Raw genomic sequence first — 19,479 nt, 5'->3', positions numbered from 1 at the left:
CTGCGATTGTGTGTAATGTGTCGTGGTCGAGGTGTACCGCTCCTCGGAGGTGCTGCTCTCGTAGATGTTGAACTCGGTACGGAACGTCCTGAGCGGCCTTTGCTCCTGAAGGGCGCGCTGAAACATTCGTGTACGTCGTTACACGCGATACAAACCACACTCGGAAACGTACAAACCATTTTCTTTTCCGTTCGCGAAACAAACTAAACGATCAAAGCGTTACGACGAGCGTTCCGTGTCGGGGAATCTCTCGAGAGGCTTCGATTAAGAAGCTTCGATCGACGCCCAGTTCGCGTTCACCGATAGCGGAGATTACAGATAAGATCGGAGTCCATCCTCCGGTACGATCGATCGTCATCGCGGGACATTGGCAGAGCGTCGAAACTTGGCAAACGTTTTCCCAGCGAGTGCACGGTAACGAATTGGACTCGACGTACGTACGTTAAGGCTACGACTCGAAAATCGATTCGACGAATTTACAGCCTTCTTCGGCGTGCCAGATATTCAAGATATTCTCTGTCCAGAGAACGGAACGTTCTTACTACCAACAATTACGATACATCGTTCGAGCGGGGCAAAGTTTCGCAGGAATTTAAACGCCTCCGTGGAAACCGTACGCGATCAGCGCTCGCGCGAAATACGGTAGCCAGTGAGAAGTTGCACATCGGATAAACGCTGCAACGACTTATGACTCACTAAGTACCGTGTGGCGCAACAGAATAAGTCGAAAGTCACGCGGAACGTGTACTCGTTGAGAAGTGAGAAAAGAAAAAAAAATAAATAACGAGCCACCTCGTTCGCCGGAAGCGATCGATTCTGCACCGCGAGGACGCACGAGTGTTACCCCCGGTACTCAACGATTGAACGTTTTACCGCGTTAACGATTTTCTTATCGAGCATCGTCGCGTCGATTCCGTCCATAGTGTCGAGCGGTCGCTGCGGTGCTCCGCGTCGTATTAAACCGCGGAAGGTTCGAGCATCGATTCGCGGTGCTCCGGTCCGACGTATGGAATTCAACGAACACTGGTCGTGGCTCGTGTCGCGTGTCGGGTCTCCGTGTCACTGTCGGCGATGCTGTCTCACGGCGAACATGTTCGCGTTCGTTCGCGCGAAACGCGACGCGCATTTAATCACCGCGAGTCTCTCCCCACGGACGACCGACTCGGACTCGAGTTGGCACGAGGCCGGCCAGCTCGTAAACCCGAGAAACGAGGCATCCGTGCGTGGAAAAGCACAGATTCTTTTTTTAGAAACGCGACCGACTCCGATCTCCATCGGCGAGGTGGTAGCGTGCGTCTTTCTCCGTGGGCGTTCGCTCGCTCGTTCGTTCGTTCGTTCGTTCGCGCTCGTACCGCGCGCGTGTGCCCTTTGTTACGAACGACGCGTTGTTCAACGATGCAACGCGCGAGGGGATCGATTCGGTCGCGAGACGCGCGCGATCCACGCGCGTAACCGCGAGAACGCGAGTCACGGATCGTTCCGTTTCTCGGTGCCGTGTCGGCCTCGAGATCCGTGTAAAATTAAAGGCTAGCGTAATCGATGACGAACGGATCGCGAGCTGAGCACAACACGTGCTCCGAGCGAGACGGTGCACGTGACAGCGGAGAGGAGAGAGAAGAAAAAGAACGAAAAAAAAAAAAGAAAAAAAAAATCAAGTTAACGCTATCGTCGCGGATATCCCCACCCGTGGTCTCGTTCTACTCTGGCCACTCTATCGGCACTCTGTCGCGGCACGACGTACGTTTCGCGTCGGTACGCGGGGGGAACCGTGAACGATCGTCCCAGTTTGCGTGTTCGCGATCTCGTACCTTGCGTACGATCCTGATCCCGGGCGTGGTGGACGGCCTCTTGTTGGCCGCGAGGCCGACGTCTACGCGCATTTCGTAGCGTTACCGAAAACGGCTCGGCGGTTCGTTCGCGATGAATCGACGGTAAACCGACCGGCACTCGAACCGGCAGCTCTTCGTACGTGTCTGCGGCAAGCAACGCGAATAGCAGCCCACTCGAGGCTGGTCAGCGCCAACTGTGCAAAGTTCTTCTCTGCGCCGTCGCCTCTTCGCGCCTATCGAGCCACTCGCCGCGCGCCCGTATCGATCTCGCGCGAAGCGGGAACGATGAAAACTTTTACCTACGGTTACGGCCAACACCGATTCGATTCCGTTACGCGACGGTTGCCCGGCCACCGCTGCAACGATATACGCGCGACCATCGTCGTGAATTTTCTTCACGTACCACGGGAACGAATTAACATTTCGCGGACCGAATACGCCTTCCAGCCGAGGTCAGAGCTCGGAATCGGTGCTCGGATCGCGACGATCGTCACGTACTCGCGCACGCGCGCGCGCTCCGTCCGACTGACCGACGTTTTCGTACGCGCGAACGGTACCCGCTTCGTATCCGCGTTTTCGTCGACGATACTCGAATACACGTTTCTAAATAACGAAAGAAAGCGTACTGACCTGCAAAGACGCATCCTCGGGATGAAGGGACGCCATATGCCTGACACGCTCCTGAAGTATATTCACGAGCGTGGTGTACTTTTTGTTGAGCGTATCTAGGTCTCGCGCGACGTCGTCGACCGTCGAGACGTACTCTCGCCGCGGCTTCTTCACCGTGGCGTCCATCGACGGGCAGATATCTTCCAATTGTTCCTTGAACGCTCGAAGCCTTTGTCCATAGATCTAAGGGGTTTCGGTTAGCCCGTTACGGTTAGCGGATATGTTACATTTGATCTCGCCTGTGAGTCGCGCTACCCTTCTATCCCCTTAGCGTCCCTAGTACCATGGTCCTGAGTCGTAGCACCCAGGTTGCGGAAGCGAGCGAGCGAGCGAGCGATCGAGAGAACGCCTGGAATGATGTCACGCGGCCGCGAGAGACCGATTTCCAAGGAGAGAACGTCTCGCGCGCGCGATTTTTCCGCGGCTCGCTCGCGCTCGATCGGACCGATATCGGGGAAGCGACGATACCGAAACCTTGTACGTGTTACGAGTGCCTCGTGTTAAGCGAAACCATGAGTATCGTGAATCAAGCTCGACGTAGTCACCTCCCCGAATAGGAGGATCGCGGCAACTGGAACGGGTTACGCAACGGTTCCGAGTAAAGCGAGACAGAAGTCGATAGAAGGAAACGTTCCTACGCAGGACTGGACGACATCTACGCCCACGCGTTGCAATTTCTAATTGTTCCGTCATCTCGAACGCACAGGACCGAACCAGGGGATCGAATCGCGTTAAATCTTACGTAAGGAGACCGTTTCCTTCGTCGTCGATTTTCTTTACCTTGGAAGAATCTCGTGGACCGGTTCCAGTTCTTCAAATCCTCCCGTCCGAGTGTGTTTTTTTTCCCGCGAGATCTCGCGTTGAACGCGAACGATCGGTTAACCGTGCCTCCGGGTGTCCATTGAAAACGGAGCGTGCGCAAAGTTAGACGTACCGCCGAGAGCGGAACTAGAAGCGAGTTTCGTGTAGAACAGCCGAGTGTTTCGAAGCGAGAACAAATGGATTAGAAGCGGACTCGTCCCCCCGCCGATACCTCGGACCCGTTTCGTATTCGAACGACGATCCCTTTGTTTCTCGGTTCAGGTGAACAAGCCTACGTTAAGCGTTAGCCTCGGGACAAGCCCTACCGTCGCTTGTATATGTACAGCCGCTACGATACACCAGGCGATCAAAGCGATATTCGGTTTACGCGAAGCAAGGAGGAATAAATAGCTCACGATGCGTCCTTGATCCCTGGAAAGAACATTGAAAACTCGAAAATGTCTAAATACGTTGATCGGTGAGACTCGACGAGCCTCGTACGAGCCATGGTTGAGATTCCCCGGTCGTACGATCGACTCGGTCATCGAAAAGCCCATTGAAAAGACCCGCTGAAAGGGTCGCGATCGATGCCGGGTGTCGTGTTGAGGGTCCATCGTGGCGATTGCGGCGACAGTGAGAACGGTAAGGCGTAACCCTCACCTAGTGATTGCGGCGACGATCCACGAGGATAAACCATGGACGACGGCGATCAGCATCTTCCCAGCAGAACCTCACGGATCTAGCAGTCGTCGAGGTAGACTTCACGGACAACAGGGTGTGACGGTCGATAGGAAAAAGACGCGAACGTAGGAACATCGCGACGCGAATCGAGGATCGCGCGACGTTTCCCGTAAAGTGGGGGCCACTGTACGTAAAAGGACTCACGCAACGTACCATTCACGCAAGCGTTCATACCGTAAGCTATTGGCTACCTAAGGCTACCTAATATGCTAGCTGAGCCTACCGAAGGCTTGCGAATACCCAGTCGCGAGCGTCTCGCGTCTCGTCTTACCTTTCCTTCGCGTATCAATCGACCACCGGTCACATTTACCGCCTCGATCGCCGGGCCTCGATCCACCACACTGTTCAATAGATTCTACGAACGAAATTACACATACGGGTAATAAATACGGAACGTTGGCGAACGTAGCAATTTTTAAGATACGATTCGACCGGACGGAATCCACGCGAGTTACCTTCGCGTTCTCCACCTCCAGTTTCGCGTACGATTCGTCCACGAAATCGACCTCGTTGCGATAAGCGTGCTCCATCTGTTGCGCCAAACTGTAGGCCGCTTCCGCGCTGCGAACCCTGTCCACCAATTGACCGCACACGTTCGTCCATCTGGCGTTCAATCGATTCACCTCGACGTCCAAACGGTCCATGTCCGTGTGGGAACCGCGATGATTCGGTCGCGACTTCTCGACGAGACGTCTGGCGTTGTGCGCGTCCTCGTTCAGTTGATCCATAGAGCTCTGTTGTTGCGTGATGGCGTTCTGGAGAATCCTCAGATCCTCCAGCACGTTCTGGAGACTCTTCAGGTCGGCCGGAAGTTCGTCGAACGAGGCCAATTTTACCTCGAACTCGGAAACGATGGTCGTGTTTTCCTCGAGGCTGGAGAGCAGAATCTCGACGCACTTGAGCCGCTCGATGTACAGATTGCTGGCGTTCCAAATGTGATTCCATTTGCCGGTTACGGCGTCGAGCTTGTTCCTCATCGCTGGTGTCTTCAACGTGATACCGCGGAAAGTCTGCTGGACTCGGTCAAAGTCCGGTGCCAAGCGACGAAGGCTCTGCTCGTAGTCCTTGTGCTGCAGAACCAAATGTTCCAGGCTGTCGAGGTCCCTTGGCAACGCGGCGGCTATGCGACCGTTCAAGACCCTCTCCGCTTCGTCGAGTGCCTGCTGAAGGGCCGAGACTTGCTCGTTGAAAATACGTCCCGCGTTCTTCGACTCCTCCTCCGCTCGGGCTCGTTTCTCCAGCTCGTCGAACAGCTTGTTCACTTCGGCCATTTCTCGTTTCAATCGTCTCAATTGCGGATCCGCTGGGTCGCCTTCGGACAACAACTTCTCAGCGTCCTCGTTCAACGCTTTTCTGATAGCCGTTCGCTGATCCTGACCCATGGCCAAAAATTGCGGCAAGTCCCAACCTTTCACCACTTTGATGGTCGCAAATATCATGTTCTGACGCAGTCGCAGCTGCTTCCGTTGCCAGAGCGCGACGCTTCGGTCGTACTGACGTCGCAATCTCTCCGCCGCGTCGAGTGCGTCTTTGTCCGGTGGTTGAAGAGCAAAGCAGACCCCCGGCACGGGGGACTCGACGCCTTCTTGGTTCTTTACGCGCCACTTTATCCGACCCGAGTTGTCGTACAACGTGCATTGTTCTCCCTTCTCGATCGACATCTGTAAACAAGCCAATTAATTTTTACGATCGAAACACCTCGACGACGGGTCAACGAACGAACGATAAAACGAAGACCGTTGGACTCACGTTGACTTGTTTGTAACTGCATACACACGTGACCTGCATAGGTCGCGTGACGGGTTGTCGTCGTTGTTTCATCGGAACGATATCTTTCGCCTGGTCGACCAGCTTCTGAACGTGATCCCCGTAACTGTTCAACTCCTCGCGGAGCTCTTGCATGCCTTTCAGGAGACGTTCACCCTCGTCCAACGAGAAATCGGACTGAGAGTAGATGGTGTTCAGCGTCTCGTCCCTCTTCGCGATCCACTGTTCCGCCTGTTGGATCTCGCGGAAGAACTGTTGACTCTGGGCGGCGTGCTTCAAGTGAACCTCCAAACAGAGAGTCAACTGAAGCAGCCAGGCCCATTGACTCTGCATGGCCGACATGTAAGCCTCGATCGTTTTCGCTGCTGGATGATGTTGGAGAACCAGCGCTTCGCCCCGATCTTGCACCGCGGAGAATTGAATCTCTCGCTTCTCCAGATCGCTCATCAGGGACTGCAATAAGAGTCGATTGAATGTAATTACGCGTGCGGGAACACGAGGGCGATACGGTTGGTCTGCGCGGTATATAATTTATAAAGTTTTGTTCATCGTTACCTCTATACCGGATCCATAGATACGCTTAGAGAAAAGGGAGAAGCATTAGCGAGACTGGTTCGAGCGAGAACGTCGACTGGTGGGCAGGTCACGGAGATCGGGAAGTGAAAGGGGTTATCGGGCATCAGAAATACCAAAAGGTCGTATACCTCGTAATACTGCTCGATGCTCTGCACGTTCAGGTTCTTGTCGCTCCAGTCGCGCGTCACCTCCGTTTCCTCCTTGGAGCTCAACCAGACCAGCTCGCCGGTCGCCGATTGTATAAAGTCGTGTAACGTGTCCAGATCGGAGAGCCTCTTGTTAGAGGCGGACAATAACTCGGCGTACAGTTTTTGGAGTACAGCGAGGTGTTGATTGTACAGGGTCATCTCCTCCCCGTGGAAGTGGCTCTTGGATTGTACGCATCTGTCCACTTTCGGATGGAACTGCTCGATGTTTTTGTGCTCCCTCTGGTGAACGTCGAGCTCGTTCTGTACGCTGGGCAAGTCCGATCCGTAGTCCGCTTCCTGCAGCTGTTTGATCTTGGCCTTGCACCAGTCGATGCAATCGTGCAGTGCACGGAAATGCGGATTGGTGTCCACCAGTCGGGTCTCGTGTACGGTGGTGCGATGTTTCGTGACGACGCGCTCCTCAACCGGGAACGAAACGGCCGAGAGCGGCTGCATCAAACGTTTGTGAAGAAGAGATCGCAACGCGACCCATCGTTGATGCAGCTTCTGAACTCTGTCGATGTACAAGGAACGGTTAGGTAGGTTGGAACAAATAGAAAGTGCGCGCTCGAGCTCGAGCTCGAGCTCGAGGCATCTTTCTGGGTTGAAAAATCGGCTGTTTCTCGAACCGAGCCGAACCTTTACGGCGGTTCGAGAATGCCATTGCGCGCGACGCGAGCCAATATACGTATACACCGCGGTGAAATACCTTTTATGGAGCTCGGCCGCTTGACTGTATCTCCCATCGGTAAGAGTGTGCACGTCCGTAAATATATTCTGTATCTGTATCTCGGGGTTTCGTATGTCCTGTTCGAGAAGGTCCACCACGTGTTTCGCGTCGAGAGGATGAAGCCGATCGAGCCGATCGAGCCGTCTCGCTTCGTCTTCCACGCGTCTCTCGAGCTCCTCCAGTCGGTTGTCGGTCGTCTTCATCTCTCTGTGAACTTTCTCGGCCAGTCGTTGGAGTCGATCGAGTCTACGAACGGTACAACGAGCGTGCAGAAATCGAACCTAGAACGAATCGCGATTCCCGAAACCGGGAGAAACGGGATCTCACCGTTTAATTTCGTCCATGATCGCTTGCTCCCTCTCCTGGTGCAGCATCATCAAACGGTTCCAATTCTTTTCGATAATATCGATGTGTAGTTCCGGTTCCATGTCCACCTCGCCGACCGCCTCGAAATACTTCTGAAGGTCCCTGAATATGTACGAGAGTCGTTGCTTGTCCCTATACCGGGGCGGTACCTCCTCGTTCTTAAATTTCGCGCTGTCGGCCGCCAGTTTCTTCATCTCGATCAGAGTGGGTGGAAAGGCACGTTCCTGCATCAGGCTCATCTTCTCACGGATCCACAGGTGAAGGGAACTGGCGAGTTCCCTGTACTCCGCGGATCGTCTCTGAGCCTCGGCATCGTATAACGGATGAATCGTGGGCGGCTCCGGGAACACGTCGTAGAGCGAAGAGATGTACGTTATCAAGGACTTCTCGTCCGGTTCCGGAGTGTCCACGTCTGCGAAATCGAAAAAGAGAAACAAACAAAACGTATGAACGCTTGGAAAATCGTTCGAAGAACCAATCAGGACCCACGGAGGAATTTCTCAAATTTATTCGCAAAGGATCGGAACGTTAATCGCGCGCAAAGAAGAAGAAGAAAAAACACGTCTTTCGATTCTCTGCCATTGTTCGAATCGAGACGAGTATCTCCGTACACGCGTATTGTTCCATAGTGCGGGTTGTGTAAACGTTAACGGGTACGCGTCCCGTATAAATAAATGAATAAACGAGTCCGTCGCAAGTATCCGGGCGAGGATACGTCTGAATGGACGTCCTGGTTCGATTAAAAGCGCGGAAACGTTCGGAAAAAGGAAAACCGTTCGAACCAGTTTCCCGCTCGCGGCGTTGTTTCGTTTCCTTTTCGAAAAAAGGAATCACCGGGTCGTCTTATCGCGCGGCAAATGGAAAAAGCAAAGGGGGGTGGGAGCGGACGTCACGGTCCAAGCGACGACCGGAAACGGTCCGAGCAACGACGTATTCGAGCGTCTCGCGCAGAAGGTGAAAAAGCATGGGAAAGAGAAACGAACGGAAGAGAAAACGCCGGGACGAAACTCGAGAATAGAGAAAAGGGGGACCCCCGTTCGTTCGTTCGTTCGATCGATAGAGGAATTACCTTCGGGATCGAGAAGCCTCGTAACGCCATACTCGCGCTCCGCGACGTTGAAGACCCGATCGAGCCGCTCTCGTGGCTGACAGGAACGTGCGCCTCTCCAATCGACCAAGTCTGGCCTGTTTCGATGTATCAGGGCACTGAACGCCAAACCGTCCCTCCAGGAACCGGTGAAGTCCGTGACGCGTACACCGGGATAACGCGCCGTCGATCGTCGTGCCCATCTCAGCAGAGCCTCGCGGGCTGTAACGTTAGGTTCCTGGCCGACGACTATATCGGATATCTATAAAAGGAGAATCACATTGAACAGAGTCACCGCACGGTCGATCCAAACCGTTGAACTTTTCATCGTTTTAAATATTGTTTTGTTTTTGTTTTTTTTTATTTTTCGCCGTAATTCCGGTGTCGTGCACAGGGTGCCTCGACGTCGTTTCCGCTTGGTTCGCCCTTCGATGTTTCAGCGGCGCGTTTCGAACCACGAGATACGTCGTTGGTTGTCGTCGTACACGGTAAAATTGCAGGTCGAGGGCGAGAGCCGTGGGAAAGGACGATGATGGTTTTTCTTTTTTCTTTTTCTTTTCTTTTAGCGGATCGCGCGAGCGAATAGGTGTGAACCAATTGTGGCGCTTACCCGAACGGTTTTCGGCTTTGGCGAAGCCTGCCGACTCAAGGAGAAGGAAGAGGAGGAACCAGCGGCGTCCTGCAAGTATCCGGCGGATGCGCGTTTCGTCAGATCCTCGGCCACGCATCTTTCCTCGCCACGAGTCAACGTGGTCGTTTTACGAACGATTCGGGTCACGATACGTTTCGTGCCGTTCTCGCCGCGTCTCGAGGTCTTCGTTGATTCGATCGACGATCCTGAATCGTCGTTGCGTTAACGTTCGACAGGCATACGAGATTCTACGAAGTGTTCACCGCGAACAACGTTCCGCGGCACCGAGTGTCGAGTATCGAATACGCGTCGAGATCGCGATCGATCGACCGATTCGTTCGAAATCGCGTCACGATCGAGCTCGGCTTCGTTCCAACTGAACGCCATCGTAAACCGATCGTGCAACGAATCGTTCTCCGTTCCATTGATTCGCGCCAACGTCCATAAGTTCGCGAAACGTTTGGATAGAAAAAAGAAACGCGAAACGCGCGATAGTCGCGACATTTTGGTAATAATTGGGGGCCGATAACGCGCGATAGAACTCGAGGAGATAAGCTCGAAGAAATATCTGGTCGTGGTGCGTACACGATCAACGCATCAACGAAAGGCCAGTTCACCGTAGAGGTGCGTATCCGCGTAGAGACGAGATCTAATGTTTAATTTCGAACGTGACATCACCGTTCGAGCGATTTACATAGCGTTCCGTGATTGAATTTTGCAACGCGGTTACAAAAGCTTCACCGCGATCGACATTGTTTACGTCGCGGGAACGATAATCGGTCGCGCGCGGTGTGTTACACCGGCCTCGTTGAACAGCCGGATACTTATGAACGCTGGTGTACGTGAAACGATAGACCGGCGAAGGTTAAATTTTGCGCTATGATAAGATAAGCGGAACGATGTTGTGCCGCGAACGGCTAGACGCGATATCAAAGAGGAAGGAATATCATGGAACGCGCGTCTCGTTCGTCGCAACTTCGCGTTCATTCTTCCCCGGTGTTCGCTTCGCACCGTCTCGTAGGGATTCGAAATCGAATCGAGCGCGAAATCGACTTCCAGAGAGGTGACTCTCCGAACGATTCGAATCTCGTGAACTCGGTGGTGCTCGATACCCGATCCGTCACCGTTCGTCCCTACCTAGAACCTCGGTCGAGAGTCTCCGTTTGGTGTATATCGCCGTGAGCTCGTCGTTGACCGGTGTGCTCGATGCCGTCGAGACGACGTTCTCGCGCGGGTCATCCTCCCTGGTGCCCTGCACGAAGAGCCGGCCGCCCTTGCTAAACCGATATATCGACATTCTGGTGGAGCGAGAGAGAGAGAACGGTGCCGATCGGTGGCTTCTCGAAACGATCGACGTGCCACGCGCGAGTAACTATCATCGAGCTTCGGTAAAAGAGGCGAGTAGCCGGCGCTCACGACTCGTTCCCAGTCCTTATCCGGCGCCTCGCTGGTCGCGGCACGACCGTTCGCTCGCTCGCTCGCTCGCGACTCGCCGCGCGAAACCCGATTCGATCGAGAATCGACCGTTCGCCTCGGTCGCTAAGTCCAACTTGGTCACTCCGCGTTGCGGGGAACACGGTCGTTGTCGTGGTCGTTCGTTCGTTCGTTCGTTCGTTGGGTCGATCGTTATCCGCGAGATCGCGATCGATCGAACCGGCGATCGTTCGAATCGCGATTTGACGCACCGTCGCGTTTTTAGCACTCGAACCGGGCCCAACGATGGTGGGGGGAGCGGAACGATCTACTCTTCGGGGAAACAGCCTGCGGCGCGGAACTGTGCTCACCGGACCGGCGGGCTCGACGGGTCGAGGAAACCGGAGACAGGTAGGGACAACGATGGTGGGGGAGTGGTAAGGGTCGACGGAACCTCTGTCGAGGACGGAGGTCGATAACGCGCGTGGAATTAGCGGTTATCGGAGACACTCGTGGTACCGGGGAGCACCTCGCCGCGTATCGCGAACCGACTGCCGCGCACTACAGGTAGCTCTGGTCGAGAACTCCGATCCCCACTCGCGCGCGCGTTCCTTCCGTGCTTCTTTGCCCGTTCGTTCGCTCGCTCGCACGTTTCACCGGTAAGGTTTCACGACGCGGTACGTGTACGTCGGAACCGTCCAACAACGACACGTGTCCCTCGTGGCTTCCAACAGGGACCAGTTCTCGGTCTAGTCCCCGGTGCGAGAGACGCGAACAATCTTTTCCAACGCACGTAGAACGCAGCGAAACAGGATACCGTCGCGATTCACCGAACGACCGACAGCGTGCCGCGATGTATCCGGCTGCCGTCGCGAGAGTAGGCCAACGAAATGCGCACAGGTGAGAGACGCCTCCGAACGGCCCCCTCTCGACTCCCCCACTCTCTTTCTCGCTCTAGCTCGGTTTTGCCTCCTCCGCGTTTCCCCCCCTGGTTCGTGCTTGTCATACCGTTTGCCGTCTGCTTCCATCCTGCCCACCCCTGCGCAACGCGACGTCACCGATCTTCCTTCGCTTCCGCGAGACTCTTCCCTTTCCCCCCACCCCACCACTTCACCGTAGTGTCATCCTTCTCCTCCTACTCGAAAAACTTCTACCCCCGCTCCGACCCCCCCGTCGAATCGTTGTCCTACCGAATGTCCTCGTCCTCGTAGTCTCGTAGTCGTGGTCGTTGTTATTTACCGCACAACCGGTGCAAGATCGCGCATGCGCCTCGCGCGATATCGTACGAGCCATCGGCGAGGTCCCGCTGCGAAACGACGAGCGTCGAGCGCCGGTGAGAGCCCCACTTTGCCGCTCGGCGCTCGTCGACTCGGCGCTCGTCGCGCATCGTGTCCTTCCTCCTTTTCCTTTTCCAGAGATTCGACGATTCACCGCCGGCACGGTAACGCTCCGTCAGCTACCACCTTCGACGCCCCGTTGTTGTGCCTAGTCGACTCGCGGCTTACCTAATTCGCGCGTCACGTTAATTAATGCGCGTCGTTGGTTCGCGAGGCCGCGGAAAAGACGAGGATCGCGCGCGCGAATTGCAACCGGACGATTCTACGACGCGGAGAACAAGAAGGGAAGAAAAAAACACGTAAAAGAGAGAGAGCGGGGACCGTGACGGAACGAAAACAATGCCTAAATAAGCGCAGACACGAAAGAAGCGAAAATAGGACGCGACGCGTCGCGTCCCTGAGCCTCGCGAGGGGGCCGACAAGAGGGAAGGAAAATAAAGGAACGGAAAACCGTCGAGACGAGAGAACCGCGGCTGCTCGAGACCGGATGTGACGTCACCAACGCTCCAGCGATCGCCCGCTCGAGGCACCAGCACCGCTTCCGGTACGCGACCAACCGCGTGAATCGATCGTTTGCAAGATCGTCCATGACCGTCGTAATTACGTCGAAACAACGCGTGGTCGAACTTTCTTCTTCTACGAAAATCTCAAGTTCGCGAGTGTCCGCGAATCGTGCGAAAATTCGTTTATTATTTATATATATAGAGAGAGAGAGAGACGCTGCACGCGAAACGGTTTCGGGTAGCGTATTTCGAAACGCTCGATACAAGTAATAACAAAGAAGCAAGAAACGAGCTCGTGCCCTCTCGAGGACGAACTTGGTATTTACACTTGTACCCTCTCGAGAACGAACAGCCGCCGTAAAAACAAGTATTTATTTGCTTTCGAACGTGGGCCGAGTGGCGCGCGAATTCCTTTCGCGTCTCGTATCGTTCGGACAGCGCGTAGGAAGCAACGATGATCCTCGCCTCGGGTGGCCGATACTTCTCGCGCCCTGTTCCCTTAACCCTTTGCCCGCGAAACTACCGAAACGCTCTTAACCCTTTCGGTAGACCGAGCACCACCGCCTCGAGAAGGGCCACTCTTCGCCCGAGTGGTTCCACGGAAACTACGAGGGCACCTTGCACGATTTTACGCAACGTCATCTTTTCGAAGTTACCGAATCGAAACGGACGAGTCCCACTGGCCTACGATTAAAATATTCGATTGAAAAAAAGAGAGAAACGAAAAAAAGGCAGTTTTCTTGAAATCGAGCGCAGCTGGTGACTCACGGTCAAAAATCGACCGCATAATGAATTTCCGAGTTACGACACATCGCAACGGCCGAATTACGCCATCGCGAAAGCATCGCGCGTTCTGTTCGTTTGTTCTCGAAAAGAAAACCAACGAGAAGAATTATTCGTTTGAATAAGAATCGATGGAACATAAATACGTTTCCTCGAAAGGAAAGGAACACGTCGCGGAACGCGTCGATAATTTTTCCTAAAGGTCGATTGTTTGCGTTTCGCAAAAAAAAAAAGTGTAACGGATCGCATCGCGAACCACTTACGGCCACCGCTGCTCGTATAAATCTTCGAGGAGGCGGTTTATCTGGAATCGAATCGGGAAATCCGAACAAAGACGCTACGAAAGAGCGCGGTCGACGCGATTGCCAACTACGGGAAGAATTTACGAGCGATCGTTGCAGCGAAAGGGTTAAGGTCGACCCTTTTCAAGGTCTTCGAGCGTCCCCCTCCGCGCGGTTACCGCATAATAAACGCAGCCCGGTGACGCGGCGCGAAGGGACGGTGTCACCGGTGACCTTGGCCGGTGGCGTCATTCGCGTTTTTGTATTCGGTGCCCGTACGACCGATCGCGATTATCATAATTACAAGGTGGGCGGCTCGCGACGACACCCAGAGGTCCACGAGACGCGCCAGGACGCCGATACGGCTCGGTATCGCGACGCCTCCTCCCACGTCCACGGATATAACACCGCGACGGTTTCGACTGGCTGTCAACCTTCCGCGTTGGCCGACTCGACGTAACAGCGAAATACCATAAACGGTAACGTCTGTCGCGAGCCACGAACGGAAGGACGATCGTCACCGGCGGCGACGTTACGCGACGTACGCGTACGCTGATCGAAACGTACGACGAAACGCGTACGAGGTAGAGAGCTCGATTCGACGAGCGATCGTCGCTCGGCTTCCGTGCTGCGTGGGACAATGGCTCGTTACCGAGACACGATCTGCCCGCGTGCGCCATCTAGTCTTCCGATCGATTCACGCGGTCGATAAGAGATCGAGCCGCGCGCACGCCGCGCACGGTTTCGGTTCCACGACACCGCGCCAATTCCTTCGATTCCGTTTCTCCGAACGGAACTTTCCACCTCGTCTCTTCACTCTTTCATCGTTTCTTTATTTATTTATTTATTTTTTTTCTTTTATCTTTCTTTCTCAATAGGGAACCACTACGCCTTAAAAGTATAGGGAACTTACCTTGCGTCGCCAGCTCTGCGGCGCGAAACAAAACAAAAAATACACCATTAGACAGATGCATCGGACCGCTAGGTAATGCAGGGCACGGAGTGATCCACGGTGCGATCGAAAGGGCGGTCCCCTATCGCTTGGAATCGAAAATACAGAACGGATACGTGTTCGTACGAGGGTCTACTACGCTCGAGAAAATTCACCGCTTCGTCAGCCCACACCCGTGTCATCCTCGCGCGAACATTGATATTCGTCGCGGAAGACATACGGCGCTTGGACAAACCCTGAGGAACGAAACGATCGTAAAACCGATCGTAAAACTTGCGGTAATTGGGGCGCCGGTTAACCGGCGGGTGGAGCGCAAAGTGTTTCGATACCCGTGCGTCTCGATTGACGGGTATTTACCGTAACGTGGGCGATCCGAACGCGCGGACTCGTTATCGGACGCGTTGAAAAATTATTTCTCGTCGTTGAATTTCTCGCGACACCACCGCCGTGCGATCGTTAACCGAGAAACCTCGTGCGGAATAGTGTACCAGATTTTCGAGCCGGTTTAGCGACCGTTTTCAATCGCGCCGCGAATTGCTCCCGCGCGTAACGGGACGGTAATTGGTTCGTCGGTCGGGCTTTCGTTCGCTCGGCTCGAAAGTGGGAGGAACCCCGTTCGGGGAACGCGAGATAAGAGTTGGAAAACGCGTGTCCGTGCATCGACACGAGCACGAGGAGAGAACACTGTCTCCCTTTGTGCGGTCGCGTAACGCGGTCGGTTACTCTCGCCGCGATCGACGGCTCGTTCGATGTTTTTGCTCTGTCGGTCCGTCCGTCCGTAGAAGAGGATCTCCGAGCTGGTCGTTCGGACGTGTTACGCGACGAGGAGGTCGGTGACGGTGGCGGTGGCGGTAGTTGCTCGTAATCGCGTTCCCGTTCCGTGTAAGTTCGACGTCGTCGTCGTCGTCGGCGGCGGCGAGTATCGGGCTGGAACGAGCGCGTTGCTCGCGGGCTCCCCTCTGACTCGCTTTCGATCGGAACGAGAATCGCGCGAGAAAAACGAGAGTGGTCGGCCCGAAGGAATTCCTGCGCGATGAGAATTCCGCCTAGGCGACGCGCGGGAGGAACACGTTTTCCCCTCGTGGAATTTCTCGGAAGCGAAACTTTCGATCGGTATCGTTTCGCGCTTCTTGCGTAGGAACGTCCGCGCGAGAACCGGAACCGCGGTAGAAACGAGGATCGGTGGTCGAATAACGCGTCTCGTGGGGGGCGGGGTGTGTGCGTATGTGTGTGTGTGTGTGTGTGTGTGTGTGCGGGGACAGGGCCGGTGGCTGAGGCCGTTCCTTGCTCCGAGTCCTTCGATAATCGCGATTCGAAAGGCGAACCAGGTCTGTCGAGTAGCGTCGATCGTTACCGAGCTCTTTCGCGCGTGTTCGAGACGACGCTCGAGAGAAGAAAAGAAAGAAAAAAAAAAAAGAAAGAAAAAACGATGCGACAGCTAGACGATGATTTTAGGACAATAGCGGCGCAACCACTCACCTGGAAGTGAAGTATGATGGTCCATATCAAGCCGAGGGTGAGCTTCGGGTTTCCATCGACGATATCCTCCGCGCGGATATTGACGAGCTTGATTTTCTTGTATCGGAGAAAATCAAGGGCCATTTGCACGTTCTGCAGCATGTGGAAACGCATTCGACCCCTCTCCCGCGGCTAGAAGATCATCGATCGGTGATAGAGAAATTCGAGGACTGGTCGCGCGTCTAAGGCTAAGGGTCTCGGATGACCGTGCATCGATCGATAGCCAGCTGGACTGGTAATACGATTACGATTCGGAAGTTAGCCACGGACGACACCTCCGGCCGGTAGAGGTGTTTGTTCGAATCGATTTTACCGTCTACCGTTTCATAACGATTTAATCCCGCATATTCGATTACGTTAACCGTGCACTCCGGCCAGTTTTTAATCGGGGTCGAGTCGACTCCACCCCTTCGATTACGCAACCCACGGGTATGTATCTCACCCTACCGGGCGAGGGGGTTCGGTAAAACCATTGCCAAGTTTCTGTCAGGGACAAAATAACGTTGCACACTTACGAGATGCTCGCCCGAGAGAACCTCCAGCAAGGAAATGAGGTTGTGCCCGTCCCGCAGGTCTTCGAACAAATCTCCGACATGTCTGCTGGCCTGCAACAACGATTTCACGGATCAGAGTTCCGCTTAATGGATCGTCGATCAAACGTCTTTGTATAACTCTTAACTGAAACTAAAAAACGGACGTGTAAGATACATGGTAACGGAAAAGGAAAACGATACAAACAAAAAAAGAGAGAAAAAAAGGAAAGAAAGAAAGAAAGGAAAGACTACGAGCTGAAAGTGAAAGACGGTCGCAAAACCGAAAGGACACCGAACAGACAGACAACGAGCAAAGGAGAGAACTTAACTCTACGAGCGTGAACGTGCAGATACACACACACAGGTACGGTGGACAGAGGCGAGAGGTGGGTAACGTGTTTCGTAGGAGATAATCGCGTGCCGCGCGAAAATAAACGTCCAAAGTTATTCGGCGGTGTGCGTCACGTGCGAACGCGGCAATCCTCGGCCCTCAAACTCTCGGTTAAAGTTTAAACGTCGCTTCGCGATAACAGCGAATCCACCACGCTGCATCGATAAGCGAGCGTTTTCCACGCCTCGACGTGAATTCGTAACGAGACGACGATTGCCCGCGTACGCGCGTCGTTTCGCAAATACCGATTATGGTCGTGATTCCTTCGATTGGCGAAACAAAGGAGAAGCTCGGGGAACGGGATTGCGTTGCGGATGACACGGTCGTTGGATCGAGACAAAACGAGAGACACATCGTGTTCTTTGGTGCATGCGAAAATTCCTTCTAACGTCGGCTAACGGGTCGTTAACGACACCTGCCGTGTGGACTTACAGTGGGGGAACAGCACGGCTGGTTGTTCACAAGGACGCACACGTGCAGGCACGTGTAAGTCTGAAAAAAACATCGATTGAAAAAGGAGCACGCCGCGGATACGTTATTTTATTCCGCGTGCCTTTATCCGGCCGAGACCGAAAGTAGTGGCTGGTAAAGGAGATTAACATCGTTACGCTAACTCGTGTCTAGGACCAAGTCAAAGAAAGAATCGACACCGTCCGTTGAAACCGGTTCGACTATTTTCGGATCTCGAGCGACACTTATCCACGACGTTCCTCGAAAACAAACGGAAACCGCGTCGATACCATCGGTAACGTTCATCGAACGTCCATCGGATCGACCGGTACCAGATTTCCCCGTGTCGATTCTTTCCGAGTTTCCACTACCGTGCCAAGTTTGTCTCTAGTGCTTGTAAATTCTCCACTACCGTCGGTCGCATGGACGAATGGTCCTTGACCGAAGGATTCTACGGCATGCTACCGAGTGTACCAAAAGCATCGGGTAATTTTCCCCGATTTGCGAACAATTCACAAGGTTTTGTACAGCGTGATTCTTCATTGCGTGTCGATGCTTCAAGGTGTGAATCTAGAGCATATCTAGGCCACCCGTGGGTCGCTGTCCAGGCTTCATTTTCCGCGTTACGACCGTTTCGATCGTTTGCAGCATCGAAAACAAAGTCTGAACTGGTCACGGACGAGGATCGTCGTCGAACGTTTAAAAGCGTAATCCGTTCGTCAAAGTGTACGCGCATCGTACGAGTTTCCGCGTGGAAACCCATTCGAATCGTCGTTCGTCGCTCGAGGCGAGAAACGCTTCGAAAAGAATTGGAATATTCGTAAAAATCGTTTACAGGAAAACCGCGAATCGATACAAAGTTGTTTCCATCGTTGCGACATTAGTTCGGCCTTTCGCGTCGAATTACATCTGGAGACGCATTATACGCTCGAACGATCGACGTGTTTGTCCACGATCCGGACAACCTACCTAGATCCGCTCTGGATCTACTTCCTGAAATATTGACTCGCAATCGAAAACGAGCCTCTAATCTAATCGTCCGAACCACTCGTCCTAATCGATTAAGCGGGCTGTTGGAAGGAGCACTCCTTGGATTCATACCTTCACGTACTTCCAATGCTGCGGCGAGCACGAGGGATAGAAAAAAAAGTACAGAACACGATTACGATGGATTCGTCTACGCTTAATCTATCTTACGTAATTACAGAAATCCAACCGAGAGGAACGATCGGTGCGTTGTCACGAGGAGAGCGAGTAAACACGAGCTGGACGTCGCCTCGACGTCGCGCGTTCGACTATTCCCGGCCGAGAGTAAAACGAAAGTAAAAACGGATGAGTAGAAACAGAGATCGAATACTCGCGTGAACGGTGTGTTTTTGCCGCGCGGCTCGGGACAACGACCGACGATCTCGAAATTGGGTAAACGACAAAAAGCCGCGTACAGTCGATGGATGCGCGAACGAGCGAACAAACGAGCGATCGGTCGCGAAAACGGTTAACGAATTCCTTGGAACGAACGTCGAAAAAGTGAATGGATCGAAATCGATCGATCGATCGCGATTCGTCCGTTTCGTTTTCAAAATCCCGTTCTCTCTCTCTCTCGATCTCGAGAACGAAGACTCGCGCGGGGAACTTTCACTCGATCGTATTTACATATTGAATATATTCGTGGCGTCCCAATCGGGGTTGTACCGGCGACCCGTGTTCCCGAAATACGGTAGAAGAGGACCGCGAGCTTTATTCAACGGATTGGAATTCATGGGTGCAGAAGTTACTTCAGCGGACCATTTCCTGGCACGAACGTTACGCAATGGAGACGATGCGTCATGCCCGAGCATGCACTCACTCTTGAGCGATCGCCGTCAGTTTTTCCTTTTTTTTTTTCTTTTTTTTTTTTCTTTTCATTCCTCTCCCTTCTATGCAACATCTCCAG

At 53.8% G+C, this 19,479-nt stretch overlaps 1 protein-coding gene across 33 annotated transcripts in view; it reads right to left on the bottom strand.

Annotated features, from left to right (window-relative positions):
• Positions 1-19,479, bottom strand: part of Shot (dystonin-like protein short stop) — an 80,288-nt gene that overhangs the window by 39,400 nt on the left and 21,409 nt on the right. For 21 of the 33 annotated variants that reach the window (XR_012992886.1, XM_076317510.1, XM_076317534.1 and 18 more), the window contains 13 exons: positions 18,648-18,665; positions 17,529-17,588; positions 16,688-16,777; positions 16,134-16,304; positions 8,737-9,016; positions 7,629-8,079; positions 7,281-7,547; positions 6,512-7,085; positions 5,790-6,260; positions 4,496-5,701; positions 4,312-4,395; positions 2,460-2,681; positions 2-117 (listed from right to left, as the gene is read on the bottom strand). Coding sequence is in view for 32 of the 33 variants with exons in the window: in XM_076317510.1 (XP_076173625.1) it covers positions 2-117; positions 2,460-2,681; positions 4,312-4,395; positions 4,496-5,701; positions 5,790-6,260; positions 6,512-7,085; positions 7,281-7,547; positions 7,629-8,079; positions 8,737-9,016; positions 16,134-16,304; positions 16,688-16,777; positions 17,529-17,588; positions 18,648-18,665 (4,010 nt within the window). In the remaining variant the exon portion in view is untranslated. Of the gene's footprint in view, position 1; positions 118-176; positions 195-873; positions 1,217-1,808; positions 1,896-2,459; positions 2,682-4,311; positions 4,396-4,495; positions 5,702-5,789; positions 6,261-6,511; positions 7,086-7,280; positions 7,548-7,628; positions 8,080-8,736; positions 9,017-9,364; positions 9,592-10,522; positions 11,672-16,133; positions 16,305-16,687; positions 16,778-17,528; positions 17,589-18,647; positions 18,666-19,479 lie in introns of those variants that run through there. The other 12 variants (XM_076317513.1, XM_076317511.1, XM_076317540.1 and 9 more) reach the window with 8 other exon arrangements.

This window comes from Ptiloglossa arizonensis, chromosome 8 (assembly GCF_051014685.1).
Source record: "Ptiloglossa arizonensis isolate GNS036 chromosome 8, iyPtiAriz1_principal, whole genome shotgun sequence".
NCBI lineage: Eukaryota > Metazoa > Arthropoda > Insecta > Hymenoptera > Colletidae > Ptiloglossa > Ptiloglossa arizonensis.
The sequence above is the reverse complement of the archived record's forward strand: the minus strand, read 5'-3'. Positions and strand labels throughout refer to the sequence as shown.